The sequence below is a fragment of the Kryptolebias marmoratus genome, linkage group LG13 (genome assembly GCF_001649575.2).
Source record: "Kryptolebias marmoratus isolate JLee-2015 linkage group LG13, ASM164957v2, whole genome shotgun sequence".
Taxonomy (NCBI): domain Eukaryota; kingdom Metazoa; phylum Chordata; class Actinopteri; order Cyprinodontiformes; family Rivulidae; genus Kryptolebias; species Kryptolebias marmoratus.
The window spans coordinates 10,865,807-10,880,054 of record NC_051442.1 but is presented as its reverse complement, the minus strand read 5'-3'; the positions used below and the strand labels follow the sequence as shown (position 1 = coordinate 10,880,054).

The 14,248-nt window shown below is 37.3% G+C and overlaps 1 protein-coding gene across 1 annotated transcript in view; it reads right to left on the bottom strand.

The window, feature by feature from the left end:
- frem2a (FRAS1 related extracellular matrix 2a) overlaps positions 1–14,248 on the bottom strand; it is a 64,801-nt gene that overhangs the window by 32,046 nt on the left and 18,507 nt on the right. The window contains exons 3-4 of the mRNA XM_017418213.3: positions 11,382–11,528; positions 2,970–3,200 (exon numbers count right to left, since the gene is read on the bottom strand). Coding sequence (XP_017273702.1) covers positions 2,970–3,200; positions 11,382–11,528 — 378 coding nt within the window. The remainder of the gene's footprint in view (positions 1–2,969; positions 3,201–11,381; positions 11,529–14,248) is intronic.

The window sequence follows — 14,248 nt, the reverse complement described above, 5'->3', positions numbered from 1 at the left end:
TAATTTCCCTTTATTTTTATGAATGATAATGTTTTTATATGTGTTTGGATGTGTGTGTCCATGTGTTAATGTGTCTGTCTGTTCCTAAAAATATTTCATGAATCTGTGAATTCATTTTTAATGAAAATTGCAGAAAGCAATCACTGAATGTACAGTTGATTAACTTTTGGAGTCAACAGAATTCAAGATGGCTGCCACAGCCAACTGACCTTCAAAAACACTGAATGAGACTGATCCCCGACACATATTCCGAATGCTAACAGTCTGAACAAGAATATAAACATATCATTCACAAAACACATTTTAATAAAACTTTTAGGAAATTATCAATGGATCTACAACTGATTTTTTTTATTTTTTTTTTGTAGCCGATCCAATTCAAGATGATTACTATAGCAATTCAACGAACCCAAAAATGACTATAATTGAGTCAGTTTTACAAATATTGTGCTAAAATTTGGTGTGGAAGTAACTGAGAGTCATTTACAGCACATACTTCAGTTGCTACTCATTGTGAAAGATCTTTGCTTAAAACATTTGCATTAACTGCTGGAGGCAACAATGTTTGCCTGTTAGCAAAATATCTTATGAACCACAGGATGGATTTTAATGAAACAGCTGGAAAGTAATCACTGAATTTCCATCTACAACTGATATGTGATATGCTATCCTTCAAGGAATGACGGAATGCCATTATATTTATTCTTTTGCAAGTTTCCAGGGAGCAATTTGAAATTTCCAACTGAAAGAGAGGTCAAAGTGTGTGGGAACATGTGGATGATCCTGCAGCACTGATGTTTTCAACACGCAACACGGATGGATATCCAAATTGATCAAACCAGACTTTGAGCAGAAAATCTTCTGGTATATAGTACATATATATGAAAGGTTAGCTGTGAAAAGTGCTCAGCTAGTTTCATGTGAAAATGCCTTGTGCACTTTCACACACCAAAGAGTGTGAGGCAGGCTGTAATAGCAGGAGTTGAAAGATGAGAGTAAATTATAGGTGTTTGGCGATAATCCCTTTAAAACAGTGGAAAAGGGTAAAAAAACAGAATGCACACATACACCTATTTACATCAAACTCAGGTAGAAGAAAAAAGTACACATCAAATCCTTTTTTTTTTTATCTTTGACCTGTTCCCAGATCAAACACACTGACCTGCATCTAATAAAACTACACGATCTTCAGAGAAAATGAACCGAGGTCAATAAGTCTGAAAATGAAAAGACAATTTATAAAGACATTTTCACTATTGCAATGGGTCAAAAAGACCTGAACATGATGCAGAGAGTAACTGCAGGTGCTACAAATCGCTGCAGCAGCTTTTAATGGTCACACAAAAGAACAACCGTACTGATGTTGTTAAAGGACTCTATTGCTGCGTCAGCGGCCACTGACACACAATTAAATCGGAAATTAGAGTTGATGTTCTCTGTTCATTTTGCCATTTAGTAGTTTCTCTTTTGATCATAAATTCAGAAGTGAGACAGCTAAATAATACATGTTTTCTTTTTCCACACTTATTAAAAGAATATCTCATTGACACACTGTAATTCTATGTATGTGCTTTTCTCATAGCTAAGATGCATACATTCAAATATCTAAAATTGGGAATGGAAACTGAACTTGTACTTGACTTGAGGGTTTAGGTTAAAGATGATAATTGCATCAGTTAAAACATTCCCATCTCAACGGTCCAGGATTTTATGTATTTTGTCCTTTGTCTTCACATGGTTTATTTATAGATGTAATTTTACAGTAAGGCTGCAGTGAGGAGAGTATTCAGCACAAGATGAAGAGGTCAAACCTCTTTTCTTTGTGGATGACATTGTCCTTTCAGAACAGTCTCAGGAGGTCACCTGATGTGAGTCACTCCACAGGACACACATATGTAGATGTATTTTATTCATTTGACAGCAAAATAACCTTTACTCTGGTCCTTACTACAGCCCTGAGCGAAGCGCGTTTGCATTTGTGACTCAAACCGAGTGGTGCCTAGGTCCTCCTGCTCTCATTTACGAGATTTGTAGCTTATTTTGATGGGACTGAAATAAAACCTCAAATCTGAGGCTAAAGCCCTTTTCACACAGTGGTTGAGCTATATCAGCTCAGAAAAGATGTCCTTGTTAAGCTGCTGCTGCTCTACTTATGGTAATTTAGTCAGATCATATAGAGGTGGCTCGTCAGCGCATTAGTTGTGTGTACTTATACACATCAGGGCAGGAAAAAAAAAAATCGGATGAATGACAACAGCATGTCTGGTTAGAGCAAAATGCTCCCTGGTGTTGAATTCCCCCTCTGAATGCAGATTGTGTATGTCTTGTAACTACTTATTTTCTGGTTCAGAAATGTATCAGCGGAATATCAACTTGGACCTTCCATTCTACCTCAGTATTTTCACACGGGACGGAAATGCACAGCATGATTCGAACTATGGAGACAAAGGGATGGTTTGAGCTCACCAATTAAGACTTGGACCCTCCTAAATAGGGTAGAAACAACAGGTTGGGACTGACCTGTTGGTTTATTTTTTTCCATTAGGCTCTCGTTAAAAGAAGATCTTGCAAAATCTTTATTTTATTTATCATGAAATGATTATTTGTTCTCAGCCTTGGTAATAGCATCTCCATTGTCACAACGATGATGATGTTTGGAACTTTGTGGAATATCATTTATTGTAATTTATATCTACAGTAGAGATGGCAAACATTACATTAAAACATTAATAACACCAATAAAGGTTTTGTTTGTACTAGAAAGAATTGCCTTTATGTGAAAAAAGCCAACCCCCTCCCCCAATTGTCACTCTATTATTCAATCACTGATGCACAGCATAGATATACCAGGCTCACCAAAAAGGGACTGTGTGGAAAGAGCTTATGGTAAAACTCTTTGTCAATAAGTGAGCTTTCTGTGTGTGTGTGTGCTGAATGCAGTGTATGCTTTGTGAATTAGCAGTGCTGACCATCACCGGGGTCCAGGATCTCAACAGTTGCTGTCGCAGGGAACTCCATCGCTCCCATCACTGGCTCTGAAAGCAAAATCTGGAAAGTCTCCGCCTGCTCGTACTTCCCATCAGACAGGATCCGTACGCGCCACGTGGCTCTGGTCTGTCCAGGGTTGAACTGGACCTGTTTCTGGGACTTGCCCTTGAAATCCTCGTCCTTCTTTGCGCTACCGTCCTCAGTGCCAATGCCTGAAAGAGAAAAACAGACGGAGAAAAGGAGACAAAAGAAACAAAAAAAGATAAGAGTCAGCCAGATGAGATAAATAAAAAAAGATAAAAAATGTAGAAAAGGCAAAGACAATGACCACAGGAGGGTGACAGGCAGAAAAAAAGAAACAGATGAAAAACTGATTAGATATTCACACCCTTTAATGTTGTTAAAAGTGGTGAGAAAATGAGAGATGTGTGTATTTTTTTTTCACTCTGATCACTTATAGAGCTTCAAAAATGTGTGAAATGAATTTTTATTGAAGCTTAAAAAAAGCCTATTCTGTGTTACTGAAATGGACTAACTACAGCAGTTGATTCTTAAGGGCCAGATATAAGCATTTGGATTTGTGCATCACATTGATTTTTTCTTTAAACAAATAATATTTTTTTACATCTTCATGCTTGTTGATACATTCATTTAAAAAGGGGAGAGCTCACTGGAAAGACTTGGTTTCAGACTAAATACAAATTGAGAAATCCAGGTGGCATACATGATAAAATAATGCATCACATTTGGAAACGAGCTGTTCGTATTCCTTTGTCTACGTTCATATTGCCCCTACGAGAACAAGAAAACCATAACCAGGCTCGGCAAATGCTTGTGTCTGTTCACAAAAAAGGATTTGTTTTCTCTTTTCAGACATGCTTAATGCCTGTGCAAACAAAAAGAGGGTGACAAAAATATGCAGATGGATTTTGATGCACACTCACTGTGAGCATTGTATGCAAGACATAAGCTGAGAATAAACATGCATGCTACAATAGAACCGTGAGCTGTCGCACTCATTCATGTTCTGGATCTTCATGAAAATATTTCTTTGTTCAAAACCTCGAGAAAATAAAATAGCTTTAAGTACACTCTGCACTTCTATGTCTATTTTGTGGAGAGCAAATAGTTCTCTTTTTAGTAGTGGATGTTTTCTCAACAATAACAAAGAAGGGAAGAGTGAAGAAAAGGTCAACAAGCAAACTGTAATGATTCTATATGTCATTTTAAACACACTGTGGATAATTTCTGCTGCTAGTAAATTCTCTGGTGGAAATAACAAGTGCGATGGTGTGGTGGAGTAGCATTTCATTGCACTATGCTCAATATCCCTAAAGCATCATTTTTGAAGCTGTTAGGTCTGTTAAAATGGTTACATTTGCAAAGATTTCCACAATAAAATGTATATTATTGTATATTTTAATTATTAACCATTATACTTTTCTATCCGGGCATCCATCCATTCATCCAGCTATCCATTTTGTTCTGCTTATCCGAGGTTCAGTCGTGGAGGCAACAGGTCCCAGCAACACTCCAGTTCCTAACGTGTTCACAGATCAGCAGTCATACGCAGTCCCTTCAGCAAGTTCTGCGACTGGGGCACCAAAAGAAGGCATCCAGGAGGCATCATGATCAGATGCCTGAACCACCTCAGCTGACTCCTGATGTGGAGGAGCAGTGGCTCTACTCTGGATGACACATCTCTTCTCCACCTCTCTGAGGAGCCCAGCCCCCTTATGTAGGAAATTCAAGGAATACTAGGTGGGTTTTTTTCTGTACCGAGCAATTGATCAAGCTCAAATGAAATACACAGAGAAAAAAAGTAAGTGTTGCTCATAAAACACAAGCCTATCATACCACCTTCACTGTAAATATGAACGGACTCCCTGGAAGACAAAGAGCCACTTTATGGGTCATACTGGGGTTTCTTTTCATTAGGGGGATATAAATACCTTCCCAGGCCTGCAAACCCTCATGTTTATATTTTTTTATGACACTAATATTCAGCTTTTAACAAAGGCAAAATAGCAAACCTTTCTTTGTTTTTCTCTGTGTTCTACATTCTTTCACTATTTAACCAAATGTTGCTAATGTATTTAGCTCAGCATAACATTTAGAACTGATCACATAATAATAAGTCATTGTGGTATTTAAAAAAAAAATTCCCCATTCTATAAAACTCATTTCATATTGAGGGAGCAGAAATGTGGACCTGCAGAAAAGCGGTTCAGGGTCCAACAGTTTCTGCTCTCTCCTGGTGAAATACAATTATCCCCTCATCCACCCCACTTGGCAACAAATGTATGGCTGGAACACATCCCACGTGAGAGGAAACATATTAACCTGGCAAAAGTACACCTCTTTAACAGCTCCTCATTTATCTCTCACAGCAAGGACAGGACCAGAAAAGGACAGACACACACACACAAAAAAAAAACCCCTTGAGAAGTAATATTTGCTAATGCAACGAGTAAAAAACAAGAATGGGATCTCTGTACTATTTTTGCGTTTCAATATTGTTCATCATATTACAGGAGCTGTACAAAAAGAAGGAAGGAATGAGGACAGAAGAAATGTAGCGAACGTATTAAAGAATGGAGAGCTATGTGATGGAAAGAGAGCTCGAAGATGTGACAGATCAAAGATGGAGAGGGGACTGGAAGAGATGCACTTCAATGAATGACAACATAAAAGATACAAAAGGAATAAAAATACAGACGGAACAAAAACATACAGTGAAGAAACACCAAGCTGAAGTGAGACAGCCAAAAGAAAGGCGGATATAAGACACTGGACATGGAATATAATGAGACAGACATAGGGCTGCGAGGCAATAAAGCCTAAATCATGGTTCCCAAACCCACACATGTTCGAGGCTTTTAGGAAGTAAATTTTGCAATCAGCACCAGAAGCAGTGGAAAATGTGTCTGAATGAACAGCTAAAATAAAATAAAAACAGACCAGCCAAAGCACTGTAGATGGAGCAGAAGAGAACTGCAAATATGTGCTCATCCACAGTCCTGGTTAGGTCGTGCAGGTATCATGAATTCTTGCAGCGGGAAGAGTAGAGGTTGTGTCTTTAATGAGTAAAAGCAGGTCAGGTGCAAAAGGTCTTCTCTGCAAATGAAATGAAATTAGGAGAGATTATGAACGAGCGCAGGGGAGCAGGAGATGAGTTAAGTGGGTCGGCAAATCAGTGATCTGAGTATCAAGGGGGGGAAGAAAATAATGACAGAACTCTATTAGCAAAAGTGATTAGAGGACACACGTTCATGAGGAATTGGAGAGGTGTAATTTTTAAATGGATTTCTCTAAGAGATGTGAAAGTAAGGTAAGCCTGGAACAGAAGCAGGAGAATCCAGTCTAATCGGCGTGCTCTTGTCCAAGCCCCATCCTGTCTGAGCTGTGCTTTGCAGGGGCATCTTTAAGCCTTGATCTTATCTTTGTGTTCCTTCTTTGCTGATCCTCACTACCTGTGCACCTGCTGTGATGGACTATGTGTGAAAGCTCTGCTTCGGTGTTACCTGGCACTGCGAGAGCTTTCATCAGCTAACCCTTGCAACAGCAGCAGGATTCTGGCAACATTTCTCCCTGCTTTTCCATCCCAGACACACTCCTTATCTAATGTGGAGTAATTGATCCATCCGTCTTTATGCACATCCACCAGCACTTCCTGTTTTTCATCATTTTCTTACATTTTCTGTTCTTTTTATTGGTTTTCATGTGATCCTTGATCTTTGTTAATATGCTTCCATACTCGACAAAGACAGAGGCAGTATTTTTCACTATTTTTAATCAACTTTGCAACACTTTGCAGTGGTGGAGTTTGAAGCCCTTTATAGAGCTGAAACAATTCAATGGCTGATCGATCAGTGTGTGTTTTTATCAGCCTCTGCTCTCATTAGAGCCACTTTTCTGTCTTGTCTTTTATAAGTATTATTTATGTGTCAATTCCCTGTGTTGGGTGTCTGTGTTTTTTCTTGTGTTTGCTGCTAATGTACCTCATTTATACTTTAACTTTTAAATGATTTGCTTTCTGTGAATTATGCCAAACTTTCTACATGAATTTAGCTTTGTTGTGATTTTTAGGGTTATAGATCGGTTATAAAACAATATATGTGATCATTTGCTGTATATCTGAGAGTGAAAACCCTTAGAAAGAACTGAATGAATGAAGCCGTTAATAATCCAACTATAACCACAAGCTGGTTTCTGGTTTCAAAGGATAAACTGCTCTTAATGGGATGCCAGAGACGGTGAGAAAATTTCTCTGGTTGAATGCTGCGTTGAGTAAACTCACTCTTCAAATGGCTGCAAATGGTCAACTTCTTCCCTTTAAAAAAGACAAGGTCAGCTGTTTGGGAATTTTGCTGGTATCAAAACTCACCGAGATTCAAATTTCATAATGATTCATAACCACATTTCTGAAAATGTATTTTTTGTGTGGTAACCATGAATGTTTCTATAACTAAGAATAAAAAATGTTAGGCATAAAATATCATAAAAATAACTTCCTTCTCGTTTTTTTTTTTTTTTTTCATTTAAACAAAGCACTTGTGCACAAAACTCCTCAGCTCAGTTGTTTTGTAGCATGGAAGCATTTTTGCATAGATTTATTTCACGTCAACACAGCACGTTAGTTGGATAGTGCTTTCAAAACTCTGTCTTGAAATTGGATGTGTGTGCGGATGTGCAGTGTGTGTGAGTGTGTGTTCAAAGGCAACAATCTGCTCACACCTCAACTGTGCAAAGAAATGTGAGTGAGAACAAAACCTCTCATGTGTACCCAAAAGATAGACCTAAAACCCATCCCGTGAAAAAAATCAAATATACTCACAAGCACTCACACACATCCCCGCCTCATAGAAAGGTATATAAAGTCTATATAAACTGTTATGCCAGCACCTGACCTCATGATTAACAGGGATCAGACCCATGATGAGAGGCGAGAGAGTAAAAGCTGCTTGCAGCTGCTACTTTTCCCTAAGCAAACCAGCTGAACTAGGTGCTCAGGGACAACATCGTCATCATCCTTTTAACCTTCGAACCTGCACAAACAGCTCAGACATAAGCACAAAAACATGCTGAGCTACTCTTTCAACACTGCATCACCTACATCTGCTGGTCAAAAAGCTCAGTAATAAGTCTGTCATTGACGTTTGTGGAGCCGGCTGGATTATGGCATGCAGGTGAAACAGTAATGTCTTTATTGCCTTGGCCTTTTAGAAAAAATAGGTCCTCTAACTCATTTCTTATCTTTTTCTTTTTTTTTTTCGATGTTTAGAAGACTGAGAAAACGTAATTTAAAGTGTGCACAATGCCGTCTGCAACTACTCCCCAATAACTAAATAAATAAATGGGTTTGTTGGTTTGTAAGTTCAATTTAAAACATTTCCATCATAAAACACATAGTTTACTTACATATATGTGTCGTAATGGTTCAGTGATAAAAAAAAATGCTGTCTTCATTACAATTTTAAACAAACTGTTTTTTTTTCTCATTTAACCAAAACATTAACAACAACACAGAACTAACTCACAGAAACCATAAAGTATATCACTTCTGAAAGTTTAAAATAAAGTAATTAAATTTGTCAAGATTTAAAATAATAAAAACTGAAATGTGAAGTAAATAAATAAATAATAATAGTAATACTTTCTGTCACCTTCCAACCTTGCTTGAGGTTAGGTTATGTTAAGTTTTAACATATTTTTCACAGGAAACAAGGAACATCCTTTGCTGGTAAATGTGACATTGACATTGTTCAAAACATTGACACCAATGACCTGAAAAAAAATGCTATTTCTAATATATTTCTCTCTTGCTTAGTTTATAAAATCTAGTTTTCAATTCACATCCTATTTCCACATCCTGTGAGTAAAAACCTTTACATTAGCCACTAGAACTACAATGAGTTTTGACAAATAATCTGATATTGTTTTGTCTTATTTGTGATTTTATAGGAATTTTTTTAAAAAACTGAACTAAAAAGGATTAGTCTCACGAAAGTGCAATTTTCTTATAAATGATGGGGTTGGAATTGCTAAAAATGATGTATGAAACTTGTAAATCTCATTACAAAAGGAAGCTGGCAAAATTTTTCAGAATATACAAAATGTGACAGGTTTAATTTGTAGAAAAATGGAACTGCAGATTAGTCTTTACAGAGCATGTTTTCAAAGTCCACAAAGCAACATTTAATAATAAACTCGCCCGTTCACCGAAAGTTTTCATTTCTTCCATCTCAAAGATATCCAAAGAAACAGACACAATGCAGTGACACGTTGCTAATTATGCAAGACAGTGTTTTGTCAGTAAAGTTTGGATATGGCATTCACTCAAAAAAAAAAGAGGCTCATTTGTCATTTTGGAAACTTGAATTATGTAACTAATCTTATACCACATCACAAATTTTTTGGGAAAAGTCCAATCTGGTCAAATGCACAAACCTGAGGCTTCTCTTTTCAATATTTCCATATCCATCATCCACGTCCAATAACTGAAACACAGAATATTATTATTATAATTTTATTATTTTGGATGAATGGATGAACCAGGTATAAATTTTGGTTAGCTCTTGATAAAAGGTGTGTGGCGTTCACGTGAAAAGGGTCACCTGCCTGAATCTCAGTGTCAGCACAGGAATAACAGCCCTGTCAGTAGCTACACTGAACTAAACCTAGCTGTCTGCTTCAGATGAGTGAAAAAGTCATCACTACAGCTGAATGATATCTGATCAGCAAGCTAATGAAAGCTGGGCTAAAGTTTGTCTGGAGTCAGAAAGTCAAGCAGAAGTACAACTTATCTGTTTCTATCCCCTTTCAGAAAAAAAGGGCCCAACGAATAACAAGCTGTCCTGCAGCACATAAAAAAACAAACAAACAAACAAAAAAACCCATACAGTATCATCCGGTCCATGAGTGATGGCTGTCACTCATTTTAAAGGTTACATTGTTTAGGCTTGACATTTCGCTGGATGTCGGGTGCACCCTGACAGAGAAACAGACGAGGTGATTCACATGGAGCAGAGTTCTGTATTAGCTTTGACACCTCATATTACAATCACCAGCTTCACTAACATGTCTTTGAATAGAGTTGAGAGCAACCAGAGCCCAATGAACAGCCAAACCCCTTATAGAAAGGCTCGAGTTGAGCACCACCAACATCATCAACTGCTCTTCTATAGCTGCCCGTTATAACATGAAGAGACATTTGGATGCTGGCTTAATGATATTCAACTAATTTTAAAAACTGCAAGCACCAGTCAGCTATAGGTCTTTGTTTCAGGAAGAAAAGATGATCAGTGTCCATTCAGTTTTGCACAGCTTTGTCCTTTGACAGTTTGATTCAGCACTAATTATCAAAGCTGTTTGGGTCTAAACTGTCAGTATTTTTCTGAAGAGTTTTGTTCCAACAGGCTGGTCAGAGCAACACATTTTGGCTGCCTTTTGACATGTACTCATTGGGATGTTTTTATTGCATGCTTTTACTTGCACATGTGAGACAAATTAGGCCAAATTTGGAATGTTAGGAAAAATATTGTGTTGGTTCATATAAAAGCCATCTCATGTAGTAACACAACAGCACTTGCTGCCATTTTCTGGAAAAAGCCACATCACTGCTTCAACATTTACAGCGTTTTCCTACTTGAAACAAATAATAATTTGTTTTTAGATGAGAGGGAATGTTGTGTTTTGGTTGCAATTTATTTAGTATTGTTTTGATTTTAAATGTCTCTAAAGATCACCTACCTGAGATACAAAAGCTTTGGGCAATAACATTTTACATGTAATCAAGGTTGTGCAAACAAGCAACTATAATTTTGCCATCATTACCTTTAAATTGAGCAATTTAAAGAATTACACTTTAAAATATTCCAACATTGTGCTGCATTGGTCAGCATCCATTTATGTATAGATTTCAAATTTGATACAGTAACATTTTTATGGTATTTTTCATGTATTTTTCCTCTTTTTTAGATCTGACAGACAGAAAGTGGTTCATAAAACGTTTTAAACTTAATTTGACATTACCAGTCCTAAAATAATAACTGCACAGATTTCTTAAAAGACAAAGCAAGTGTAAATTTATTGGAGCAGGTATTGCATGCATAATTATGTTGAATTTATTTTGATGCAAAGACACAAAGTGTTGATGAAAAAAAGTCTACAGATCACAGAGAACTTGTCTCTTTCATAGGGGGCAATGAATATTTGTACAAAAGCTAAAAACATTTAGTTTGGTTGTTGTTTTTACTCTGCTGTCCAAAGAAAGATGGTGTCTCATATAACACAATCATCGTGCTAGTGCAGCTAAAAAAAAGAAAGAAAGAAACAAGCAAAAACTCCTAAATTTAAGAAGGGGAGAAATGAAAAAAGACAAGCAGACTGACCAATGAAAGACGTTTCTCCCAGGTATCCTCTTCGTTTCAGCACCACTTCCATGAATTTGTCCTCCTCATCCACAACATAATACTCCCGCTCCAGAGAGATCCAGGCCCAGTCCAGCTGGAACTGCTGTCCTTTAAGCTTGTTTCCACCTAAAAAAATAGAATCATACCAAGAAAACGTACATTTTAAATGTCTGTTTGATCATAAATGTTATTTCATTGACTGATAAAAATCCAAGCCTCTCAAGGCATTTTTAACCACTTCTGTTGAATGAAATTTCTTTAAAATAGTTGTAAGTCTCAGCATATTGTTTATTCATCCAAAAACACTATGGACAACATAAAATCATACAATCCCATATGATTTTCTTTTGTCTTTTTGGTGTGCTCTGTGATCAATTTCAAGTTTTCCTCTGCTGAAACATGTTTTCTTTTCTGCGTTGTCATCCGGAGTATTTTTTTTTTTTTGCAAATCAGTGTTATTAGGAAAGTGTTTACAGAGTGAATAGTCATTTTTTGTGCCAGGCCAAAAGAGCAACTCCAACACTGACACTTCAAAACATAGGAAAAGAGGATGCTACTTGTGCATCTCTTTTAAATACCTACTCCTGGGGTTTCATTACTGAAAGGAAATCACACAAAAACAATGTGAAAAGGAGAATCTAAGAAGTGGGGGAGGATTTAATTTGTGTTTTTGTGGGAAAGTGAACAGTGTTGATCCTTGTATAGACACTGTAATACATGTCTGAGTGTGTGCTTCATTGGCAGAGGAAAATACAGGCTGGCTGTGCTAACCATTGAAATAAAAATACACCAGAATGGGCAACTACAGCACAGTCAACATTTGTGCCGCCATCTTGGTAGGTGCTATGTGGCATCCTTACTGCCAGTATGTCATCAAACCATGGATATCTGAGGGAAAAGACCTAAATTCAGCCAAGAATCCCAATGTTTTGCCATTAACTGTATCAGAACCTGCAACTGAAGGAATGCAGTATAACATTTCATAGGTGGATATTTTGCCATATTAGTTGATAAATCATTAAAAATGTGACCTTTTAGTTTTTGTTTGTCTTGTTTGTTGTGTATGCCTATCTATGCTATTAGAAAAATGGCTTAGAAATATCTGTTCTATACCTAATTTATGGGCAAAATACATGCTAAATAATAGTGAATTGGTGTGTAGGCTAAATAAAAGCTAAATACTGAAATTTCTTAATACTGAAATGCGTGTTATATAATGTCTACATGTTTTCCAAATTCAGGGAAAAAGACTACACTATATAAGTTTAAGTTATTAGTCTATAAGTGCAAATAACTTGCATACTCTTGTCCCCAGTTTTCACAATGTGCATAAGTAGAATAAGGCTATTTTTCTGTCTTTTTGGACTGATGACATACAGCACACACAAGGTGCTAATGTGTAGCTTCAACATGGAAACAGTACATAGTGATAGGTGTAGCATCTAGCACAATGATGGCCACAAATCTTGCCTAGCACTGTCAGTGGCCATTCCAGTGTATTTCTGTTTCAATGGCGGTAACCTTAGGTATAAATTTTATTTAGCTCCAGTGTGAACAGTTTCGCATCTCTTTGATTTTTCAAGTTATGTATTCATCTTAAAAGCTCAAAGTGATGACAGATAGAATTTTATTCCCATCATCAGAAGCTACATTTCTTTTCAAACACCCTTGTGCAAACAAGGTTGTCCCTCTATGTCACTAAGCCCTATTTAAGAGCAAAGATGATGCCCTCCATCCTCACATTTATCAACACACCTTCAGTTCAGCTATCTGTTAGAATAAAGCTCTAACACGGTGTGCTGACACGGTGCTAAAACACAGCAGAGGTGAAAAGTTCAGCACTTTCCAGCTTGACAAACATAACTACGGCATGCTGAGGTGAGGAGACAGCTAATATAATCAGAGTTCATGTATCCTCCGAAAGGCCTGCAGGCCAAGTTCAAGCTTCACTTAACGGCTGCAAGTACAAAAATTGCACACATGCACATCTTTTTCGATTCCCACTTCACTGCAGCCTGCAACCTTGACTTTCATCCCAGCTCCACGGGACTATAAACGCAGCATAAACTGTCTAAAATCTTAGTTTGTGTGTGTACCGGTGTTTGTGTGTGTATGTTTTTCTTTTTTGTGACCTCTCACTGGGGTTGAGTAGCTGTGCACAGACAAGTGGGATCTGAAGCAGCGGGCTTTAGAGGGTCTCATTGCTCCAGCCTTTTTGGAGGGATAAAAGACCTCTCACATGTGCTGACCATTCAAAAAGGCAGCTTTGAAATCATCCTCAATAGAGTGAAACTCACTTTGCACATTCTTTCAAAGGTTTTACTGACAAAGACTCGGCACACAGGTTGGTTTTCTTTATATTATTTATCTTTTTCAAACCAATTTGGGATCATGCCTTCTGTAGAACAAGTTTCAAAGATCAGGAGACCCCCAAGAAAACCCAGAAGAAAAACTCTGATGTTTAAATGCTACATTTACTCTGACGGCTTGTGGTGTACTTCACGCAATAATCTCTGAGAGCTGTAATGTCAGATGAGATTACACTCTAACAAAAGAGCCTTAATATCAAAAGGGATGAAACCTTACAGCACAGTAATGTGAGGATGTTTCTTGCTGGAATGAAGTTGTGGGAATTGTATTAAAGTCCCTTTCAAATGCCTAAAAGATGCTTTATTCATCTTAGCCTGGAAATATTGTTCACTTTCAGTGTTTTAAAGTCATTTACGTTGGCTATAATAAATTGCAACGATCGGTATGCAGTAGTAAACTAAAAGATAAACAAACCCAAACATTAGGCTAATTTAAAACAAACAAATATTTAAAGCTAACGAATTAAGGGAGAATGA